The sequence below is a fragment of the Aythya marila genome (genome assembly GCF_965140915.1).
Source record: "Aythya marila genome assembly, chromosome: 16".
Taxonomy (NCBI): domain Eukaryota; kingdom Metazoa; phylum Chordata; class Aves; order Anseriformes; family Anatidae; genus Aythya; species Aythya marila.
In genome coordinates, this window is record NC_139057.1 from 10,212,396 (window position 1) to 10,222,550 (window position 10,155).

The 10,155-nt window shown below is 49.4% G+C and overlaps 1 protein-coding gene across 1 annotated transcript; it reads left to right on the forward strand.

Annotated features, from left to right (window-relative positions):
- Positions 1 to 4,672: 4,672 nt before the first annotated feature.
- GHRH (growth hormone releasing hormone) lies at positions 4,673 to 9,072 on the forward strand (the record flags this gene model as incomplete). The annotated part of the gene is made up of 6 exons (XM_082772961.1): positions 4,673 to 4,936; positions 5,777 to 5,908; positions 6,777 to 6,881; positions 7,474 to 7,611; positions 7,951 to 8,010; positions 9,048 to 9,072. The coding sequence occupies exons 1-6, from the start codon at positions 4,857 to 4,859 to the stop codon at positions 9,070 to 9,072; spliced, it is 540 nt and encodes a 179-aa protein (XP_082629087.1). The 5' UTR covers positions 4,673 to 4,856.
- Positions 9,073 to 10,155: the final 1,083 nt, after the last annotated feature.

The following is a 10,155-nucleotide window of genomic DNA, read 5'->3' on the forward strand; positions in this document are numbered from 1 at the left end:
GTCCAGCTGTGCACGACAGGAACCCAGCCCGGGCAGAACAAGGAAACCCCTAGGACCATGGGGTTTTACATAGCATTCTTTGACAGCAGCTCACTGGAGATACAAATGCAGAGCACAGCCCTCATAATCCAAGCTGGGCAGCAGGCAGCTATAAACAAATCAATTATAGACCGATTCCTCTTGATCTGAGAGAGATTGCCCCGGGTCTTAGAGCAGCTCTGTGTAAGGCAACGGGCCAGGCAGATAGAGAATTAGCTCAAAAACAAGCTATAGGATAATATCTTGCAATAGCATTGGCTCTCAACTGGTTTAACAACGTGGTCTGATTCATCTGTTCAGCCAGTGTAGCACCAAGACTGGCAGAAAAATAAGTCATGCTGAAAAATTGATGCAGCCAGCCTCACACATGAGAGAACACGAACAGATTGTTTCAAAAATACAGACAAAAATCCCTTTCCAGTTGCAGAGAGCGCACAGCCTTGTGCACCAGTGGTTTTGGAAAGCCTGCTCTGTACTGCCTAGAAATAGTCTTCTCTGGGGTTTGTGAGTAAGGATGAGCCACATCTATCACCTGGCTTGTACAGCAGCTCCTCTCCCCGTTGACTGGCTGGTGTCACTTCTTACGGCCGGGAAGCAGGCAGCAGCTCTTGCTCTCTCTTCACGTGGCTGTTTCAGGATCATATCAGAAGTCCCCTGGTCAGCTGCTCACTTCAGGGCCAGCTCCAGCTCCAGCTCCGGGCCATGCACTCCTTTTTCTTGATTTCCCTGTGAAGTGGCCTAGCACTGATGTGATACCAAAGGGAGGGCGAGCCCCTGGAGCATTCAAAGCAGGCAGAGCCAGAGGTGATGGTGCACATCTGCCTAGGCATGGAGTGGCTGCTCTTTAATCCCACGGCGTTATTTGGCGTGCTGAGCTCCTTCGAGGCTTTCTGACCGCTGGCTTGCTGCTTGCCAAGGCCACACGGTTTGGAAGGACACTGCTCTGCTAAGAAGCGAGCCCTAATCCCAGTGCTGATCCCTCACCTCAGCAATGGCAGAGACCCGTGCTGAATGCTCTGGCCCCCTGCGCACACCAGATGCAGCGTCCTGCCCCGCATCCCGCCTCTGCCAGCTGGAGCTGTGATGAGCTCCCTGGTGCAAGGTGAAGGCATTCTGCAGCAGGCGGCTCTGAGTCATCTCACCTGCTGAAACTTCCCTCCAGCACCAAGTCACGCAAGCCCTGAGCTGGGAAGCTCTGGGTCCCCATCAGTTCTGGGCATTATAAAACCAACGCTAACAATCTGGCAGGTGGAACTCGTGCTGGAACCTCATTTTTTATTTTTTATTAACTCCTCTGAACTGTCCCGGTCTTCCTGGCATCACAGCGGTGTGTTCTTTTTAAAGGGGGGTTTCATTCCTTGTTCCAAGAATGAAAACAGCTGCTGGTGCACGGAGCACCCCAGGGGAGACCCTTCCTTGCCTTTTTCCAGAGCAGACGAGCAGAGCAGGGCTCCCCAGCTGCTCTGTGAGCTCGATGCGAAGCTGTGATGTTTGTGAGGGACTGAAGCATGAAGTGCCCCGCTAACGCTAGCAGGTGTGTGCAACAAAGGGGAAGGAGGAAAACGCTGATAATCAAAGAAAAAGAAAATAGCAAAGAGATAAACCCTCCTGAGCAGGCAGCGTGAAAAAGTATTAATGGTTAACTTCCTTATTGTGGGGTAGGAGGAAGAAATGCAACCGCAAAGGGAAAGAAGTTTACCCTGCAAAGCAAATTTGTCATTCACCCCGGCGGATTATCGTTGTTGTTATTTGCTCTTCACTCTGTGAACAACGCAGAGAAAACACGCAAACACCCCTCAACTACAGCCACAGCCCCCTCCCCACAGCCTCCTGCCTGCGTCCTTGCTCACAGAAAAAAGGGGCTGCTCAGCGCAGCCTTTGAAATCCAGGAGGATAATTGCCTCTCTGACGCGTAGGAGACCACAGGGCTCCCGAGGGAGCACAGGTATAAAAGGAGGAGCTGCACCTCTCCCTGGCAGCTAGAGGACAGCTGGGGGCACAGCCGCCTGTCCCTGCTCAGTGGCTTCGCGGGGTCCTGCCCGGGAAGCAGTGGAGGGGACGCAGCCAGCGGGGCTCTCAGAAGCAGCACCAGAGAAGTTGTATCTGCAGGAGGGGCAGGGGACACCTCGGCAGGAGCCGATCCAGGACGAGCTGTGGTCTGAGGGAACGGTAAGAGCGGGTCTCTGTGCGTGGGTTTAACAAGATGATGTCTGTTTGGAAACTGGAGGCAATTAAACTACAGCGAGATGCAATCAAAGCTGGCATCAGTAATTAGCTTTGCCAGATACAGTGCCCTTCGTAGCAAACAGGATTTTTTTTGTACCAAGTTAGAGAATGAAACAGGAGCTGGGCTGTGGCTAAGTGCAGATTGATGGAGCTGTGCCGTAGGTGAGCCTTGTAAAACTCTGAGGCATTTACTAGAGGAAGCAGAGATTTCCTCACTTGCTGTACTCATGCAAATTCCTTTAACCCTGGAAAATGAATGCTGCTTTACTCACCCAGCAGTAAAACCGTGTTTGCACCATCCCCAAGTGTGAGGAGAAAGGCAGCTGCGTTACGGGTAACGCGAAGCCAGCCCCAACGGCGCAGAGTAAGCCACTGAAATTGAAATAGGGCACGAGAAAAGCAGAAATCCTAGTATGAAAGTCTGAACTTCATAAACCTGCCGGCACAGTAAAAGCTCCATTTCATCTCTAGAGGTATTTTTGAGACCGCTCAGGTGAGGTTTCAGAGGCAGTCACCCAATCTCTCCAACGTCGTTTCCACAAACGCTGCCGTGTTAACGTTGCACAGGCTGGAACGAAGCTGCTGTGCTTTATCTGCTGGAATGGAGTAAGAGCTCTTCATCTTAACGGGAAATTATTAATCATTTTCTTTCACATGCTGCCAGAATAGAAAAGAAGGCATCTCTCGCCCCTGGAGAATTTTGAAGGTGACAAGGTTTTTGCAGAGCTGTCACGCTGCCTGCACGCAGGGTGATGCTTAAATTCTCCAGGCTCTTCTCTGAAACAGCAAGCGCTTCTGGAAAGGGGAGAAGGACTTTCATTTTAGGCTCCTTCACAAGAGAGAAATGGAGACAAATATCCCAAAAGCTGAAGGGATGAGAAACAGGCTGTAGCAAAGGAATAGAAGACAAAGCTAGACAGGAGATGAAAGGCAAAACCAAAATAAATAAATAAATAAATAAATAATCACAAAAACTAAAAGCAGAGAAAGGAAAAATTTCAAAGGGACAAAATGTGAGGAGGAAAACCTTTTCATTCCTGGAGGAAAACCCAGCACTCAGATAATCAGGGCTGTATCCTAGGAATTAAAAAGGGAAGCAGCCAACATTGGGCTAGCTTTTCTTTTCACTTGGTGGCATTTCACTTCACAGCTCATGTACCGGCTTCTCCTGGTGCTGAATAAGTCTCCTGGTTGGCACTTTCTTCAGATGTTGGTGCCGTGGCCTCCTGGTACCCTCCAACATGTGCTTTAGATCATCTCCTTTATCTAGAATAAGATCTGGTTTGGGATTTGTCTCAGAGATATTTCAGGGAGAGAGGCACAGAAGGGGCATGCTTTCTCAAGCTCAAATGCAAGAGAGGAAAAGCAGCAGCAGGACCAGGAGCTCTGTAAGTGTGCCTCTGTCACTCCTTTGCTGCTTCTGGGCATTCCTCAGCTCGCCGAGGGGCAAGAGCAGCTCTGTAGCAGACCAGGTTTTGGAAGGAAGGGGAGCTCCTCCTGCAGCTGCCAGAAGTCAGCTCTGCTCGGGTCGGGATCGTTGGCTCAGCTCCCAGGGAGCGGGTGGGAAGCGGGCTCAGAGCGCGAGCAGCTGGCGAGAGGGAGCTGGCTGAGCACGGGCTTGTGGCAAGAAACCCGAATTCGTAGTCCCCTTGCCCATGTCTGTCCAGGCATGTGGGACATCAAACCATCACACCACTTGCGTGGGTACCACACAAGTCCTTAATTATACCTTCTCCCTTAATTAGTCATCTACATTCAGCTACATCCGAGCAGCGAAGCGGTCCCCACTGCCGATGTTTTCCACCAGAACGGGCCCCCTCCTGCCACCACCGTCAGTAAAATCCACTGCTTGGGAAGTTCCCTGGGGAAATGAGAAGCCCAGCCAAAACCTTTCCATTTGGAAATGTGGGGGTGTTTTTTTCTTTCTTTCTTTTTTTTTTTTTTTTTTTCAACTAAGTATTGTTAAATGTTTGGAAGCTTTTTTTCCCCTTAAAAATGAACGTTTTTCTGTTACGGAGATCAAACATCTTTCTGCTCTTTTCTTGTGTAAAATAACATAGCAGAACAAGGAAACTTGATGTTTTAAAGACTTCCATCCACATTCTACTTTCTTAAAGAATCTTTTCTGAACTAAAGATCAATTGCTTTTGATCAAAAGTGAGGAAGAGCGTTAACTGGAATATTCTCCCACCATCTCTCGCTTCCAGTAACAAAAGCATTGCATTCAGCTCCCGATGGTGTGCGACCTCGGGTGATTCTCTGCCCTGACTCATCCATCTGGGATGGTGGATGCACAGCCCTTCAGCCAGCCCCAGGGTGCAAAACACCGCAGTGTTTGTCTCTGGGCAGACACACACTGCTGGTGAAATCCATCCCACCTGCACCACAGTCCTGAGAGCTCCAAAGGCATTTCTGATCGGTGGAGAAGGGGCTCCTCTTGACACAGCAGGGCAGGAGAGGTCCTGGGGGACAGCTGCAGATGGAGATTGCGAAGGTCCTGTGCAGCGATGCTGGGCTGGTGAGGAGCTTGCTTTACGCAGACACTGCCACTGACTCAGGTCTGCATTTCAGGTGAGTCCAGAGGGTGGAAGATGCTGGATAAGGCCACCCTGCTCCTGTTCCTGCATTTAGTTGCATGCTCCATCTCCTCTCCTCTCTACCCAGCTCTCAGGTAAGATACTGAATGCTTCATCCGTGCTGGAACTCTCTGCCTCAGCTCTGACCTTCTGCAAAATGAGCACGTGCCAAATTCAGTTTGCCAGCCCTTTCAAAAGCCAGATAAACTGTGTGTGCTCTGGTGAACCTCTTTCTTTACCCTGGCTTATTTTTTTGGGAATGCCACTAGCTTAGGAGTGGTTTCCAGGGAAGGCAGACACCTAACATGGGATATTTCAGCCCAAACAGTTGGTTGTGGAATTGACTGCTGGATCCTATGAAGGGGAATCTGGCAAACTCCAGAGCAGCCAGCACCACCAGCACCGTCACTGATTAAAATTTGTGCCTGCAGGCTACCTGCATTGAAATTGGAGCCACAGATATATCAGTACATGAACTCAACAGCTGCATATTAATATTTTAATATTAATATTGCCAACTGTTTGAAGTTAATATTACTTCTCACTATTACAAATTGATGGATGTACAAAATTGGCCATAGGGTTCTCTAAAGTGGATTCACAACACCCCACAGAAAATGCTTCAGGCCTTGCGCCAAAGCCAGGGCATGATGATACCACAAGCACTGGAGTTTTGCTTGACATTGCTGGGAGCTCAGTGAGGGGAAAACACATTTAAAGGGCAGTTAGTGAAGCTGCCCCAACTGCTGGGGCAGCTTCGGGGCAGTTTCTGGCTGAGGAGAGTGACAGACAGAGCTCGTGTTAGTGGTGAGGGAGGGATGGAAAGGGAGAGAGAAAGGAAAAAACAGAACAAGGAGGAGCAGTCAAGAACCCTGAGCAGCATTTGACCATGTTTTGCAATATGCCTTTTTCCTTTTTATTTTTATTTTTTGCAGGTACAGCCCAGGGCCTGTTACTGGCAAGGCCGTGAACTTCCAGCTACAGGACCGTGGCCCTCTGCAGGGCCATAACCCCTCAACAGAGGAACAGGACGAGGAGGGTTTGTTAACAGACCCTACTGAGAAAAGGTTTGTACCTTGCCTCTCACCCCCACTGCCACGGAGGACGCTGGTTACGCTTTTCCTGCAGCCCAGGAGCACACCAGCAGGTCACTCAGTCCCTCCAGCACCACAGAGGCCAGGCTCAAGGGGGAGAATGCAGATGAACCCTGAAACTGGAGCAGAAGGCTGGGACCATGGCAGCTCCCACCACTGCTGCTGTCCTGAGCTGCTTCCTGCTCTCCCCCAGCAGCACAAAGCATTCTGACGGGCAGGGCTGCAAGCCCAGCACTTCAGCAGGGAGCATCATTTTTCACCAGGCTCTGCAAACCCACCTGGAAGGCTGTCAGAGCCTCTCTTTTCCACCCCTGCCAGGAGACAAGGGATGGTTGCTTATCTTAAGTACAGGGGATTCATCCTTACAACAGCGGGGGCCATACAAACAGCTTGTGCTCCTCCTACCTGTGGAGCTTCTGTATCTGGAGAACTGTCCGAGGCTCCTGTTGCCCTGTCTCAGGAGGTGACAGCGGTGCTACAGAGCACAAGCAGTGTCCCAGCTGCCACTCTGCCCTCTACCAGTCCCTGGTTCTCCTTCCTGCTGCTTCTTTGACCTCACTGCTGCTCTGCAGGCACTTCTCATTAGCCATTTCAGTACAAATACTGATTAACAGATATATTTTGTTTTTCTGGCTGCCTCCCTCTCAGAACCCCAAATCCCTCAAATCTTTTCACCCTCCAACACTAACTCAGTCCAATACTAAGAAGCCTTTGGTACCTTTACACTCCTGATCTCAGCAGTTACATCTGGTGTATTTTGACACCTGAAACGTCCACTTCTTACACAGAACGCTCCCTGCTAGCTCAGTGAGCACACCTCCTGCTTGTCTTTCACCCCTAGGATGCAGCGCCACGCAGATGCCATATTCACCGACAACTACCGGAAATTCCTGGGGCAGATTTCTGCCCGCAAATTCTTACAGACCATCATTGGCAAGCGGCTCAGGTAAGCCCTGGGGGGTTTGCTGTCCCAGAGACAATGCTTTGGTACTGTGTTTGTTTTATTTCTTTAATGCATGTAGCAGGAACAGCTGCCTTCTGCTGCAACAGAAGCAATCTCCTGCTGCTCCACACCCCAAAGGGCATCCTATATCCCCACTTCTAAGATCCCTCTAATGACAACAATTATTAAACGGCCTAATTAATCCATCCCTCGGAGGCTATCAGCGTCAGATCAGCTGCGAGCTGTACCATGCTAGCAACGAGCAACAGTCTTTGCAGATTAATAGCTGCACTGATCATTCACTGTTGAGAAACGCCCACTGTTACGCTGTTATGCCTGCTCTGAGCACAGCCTCTCTGCTACACCTTGGGCAGCTGTGGCTAGACAGATCAGTTATTGCCACTAAATATGACCAGCTAGTCAGATGCAAACCAGCTCTGACCCCACTCCTATCACGGGAACAAACAGCTGCCCAATTTCCTCCTGAAATGAGGCAGAACAGCCCCAGGCCCAGCAGGCTCCTTGCCGCGCTGCTCAGCCTGAAGGACTAAAACCTACCTCTGAAACCAAGACGGCTCTCGTCTTCGCATCACAGGAACAGTGAAGGCAGCCCAGAAGAAGGGGTGCCCGAGCTTCTGACGAGGCGCCAGTCCGACAGCATCCTGATGGACAGCCGCTACCACCAGCGGATGGTGCTGAGGGACTTCCTGGGAGCCATCCTGCAGAATCAGAGGTAGGTGGGAATCGGTCCGGAACCTGCTCTCTGCAGGAATAAGGCCAGGTCCTTTCTGCTGTCTGGCTTTTAGTTGTGAAGCTATTGGATTAAGTTCTACCTCTCATATACACCTGGGGAAAAAAATAAAGCTCCTACCTGACTCCATAACCCACCCCTTCCCTTTCATGGGCAAGGAGGGTGGGTGCACAGAAGGATCAGCCTGTGCTGAGCCAGCCCGCAGCACACAGCAGCACATCACTGTGCTGCCTCCTCACCCCCATAATTCAGTAAAACAGCAGCAGAAAAAAACAAATCTCAATCCCAGTTATGTCATCACTGTCCTATTCTCTTTCACAGGCCTCGGGACGTAAACAGCAGCCAGTTAGAAGGGTTTCCCAACACCCTGGCTAAGCTCATGTAAATATTTTTCCCTTTTCCACCTCCCCGTGCTCTGGTGAGTACCATTCCCTGCACAACTGTGTGTGTAATGCTGCACCCAACAAGTGGTTCGGAGGTTTTCCCTTAGCAAAGCCAACTCCCACCACTGCCCATGAGAAAAGGGTGTAGGCTGCAATTTAGGGAAAAAAAGCTCCCAACCATTTTTTTTTTTAATGTCAAGTACCTTATTTAGGTACTTTAAGTACCTTATTTAGGTACTTGACATTAGTACCACTCAGACCTGTTAGTCAGAGCAGACACCTAGGTACGTGTCTCCACAAGATGCCCCCTGGTCTAACTGCTCTGGCCTGAGCCCGACCACAACCACAGCTCTCAGATCTATCAGCAAATCCAGAACTCAGACACCCTTTTGGATATGTGGGACCAGGCTGGTAGCAACCAAAACATCCTCATAAAGCTGACAGACACCATGGCTGAAGCTAACCTAAACGCAGACAAAAATCTTCTCCCAAGGCACAGAAAGTTCCTCTAGATGCCCAGTACATTTCAGGTTTTCCCTCATTGCACTGGATAGGAAATGAAACCTTAGTTTTCTGTTCCCCTCAGTCCTAAAATTAGTCGCCTGGAACTTGAAATATGCTCTAAGCCTTGCCAGCCCTGGGGGATTCAGAGCCAGCACTCAGGCCATCCTTGGTAATCCCTTCATTCATACAAATGTGTTTTCCTCCGTGAAGCAATTCCATCTTACTCCTGTCTCAGAAATTAAGCTTGTCTAGCCCTAGCCAGCACAATATGAAGCAGCGTGGAGAGATCTGTGAGAATATTAAATAAAAAGGGGGGGGGGAGGAGGGGAGAAAGACCAGAACTGTACATAAATCATATGTGTGGATTCAGCTAGGAAAGCATGGCATTTAAGCATCTCTTGCCGTGTTTGAGTTGGTTACGTTCAGTTCTTTTCACAAATGAGGTCAGCCAGGAAAAGCCTCAAAAAAATAAAAAGTGTGCACTCACCTATAGCTTTTTCATAATTCTCTTTTCCTCCTGCTTCTGTACAGAATAACTCAGAGCTCACGGATCTAACTGTACAGTAAGCCACTCACAGCCATGAAGACATTCCTGGAGGTGACCAGCTGGAACTGAAGCATACAGTCCTCAAACCCGTTTAAAGGAATGCAATTCTGATGCACTACTTAATTTACTGCAGTCATTACAATTTAATTCCCCTCTCTAAACATTGGTTTGTGTACTGAACCAGGAAAAAAAAAAAACAACAAACAAACCAACAAGCCTCTGTGGTTTAACCTCAGGCTGCTTTACATATAAAGGCTAAAATGAGTACACTTGTAATCCTGGAGACATATTGTCTACTAATTAAGACTTTCAAATCACGAAGTGCAGCAAAATTTCTGCCAAGTCATCATTCTGTTTGAGGGCCTGATTAATAAATACGAGGCCACCAAAAGGCACCTTTTGGCAGTTTAGTGAACTGATTACAGCCTCCTCCAAAAAGATGCTGATGGCACAGCCACACGCAGTTAGAGCAGGGCGAGGTAACGCGTGACTCCACCAGCCCACCACCCAAACCCCGCTGGGGGCTCTCACTGCCCAGCCCCTGCACAGAGCCCTGGCAGCAAACCTGGTCTCTAAGAAGCCTGGTGATGAGCAGTTACTGTTCAGCCTCGAGGTGTTTACACTGAGGCTACAGCTCTGCTCTGTAAAAGGAAAAGGAGAGGCCTGTGCATCAGATGGGGCTGACACTGCTTTAATTCAGGGTGCCAGCCAGGGGCTCTGAACACCACCACGGCTAGGGCTACAGCTGTAAATGTTCCCACTGCCACTTACAAGAAGTTATTAACCCAGTGATCTCTCACATAACTACTTCCTTCTCTGTCACCCCAATTATCCCATCGTTCATGTAATATTTATGTCTTCAGAAATGTAAATAGTGTCAGGATGGGGTACGCTTTCCCATCATTAGCAGGGAATAAAAGTTGTTCTAAATAAACCTGTCCAACAGCAGGTCAAGATGGCTCTGTGTCTATCGAGATGTTAGTTTCTTGATTCCAGCCACAGAATGGAAATGGAAGATGTTGCTCAAAGACAGCAGCAAGAGCACAGAGGGCAACTCAGAGCTGTGCTTACAAAGGCACTGGGTCCAGTGCC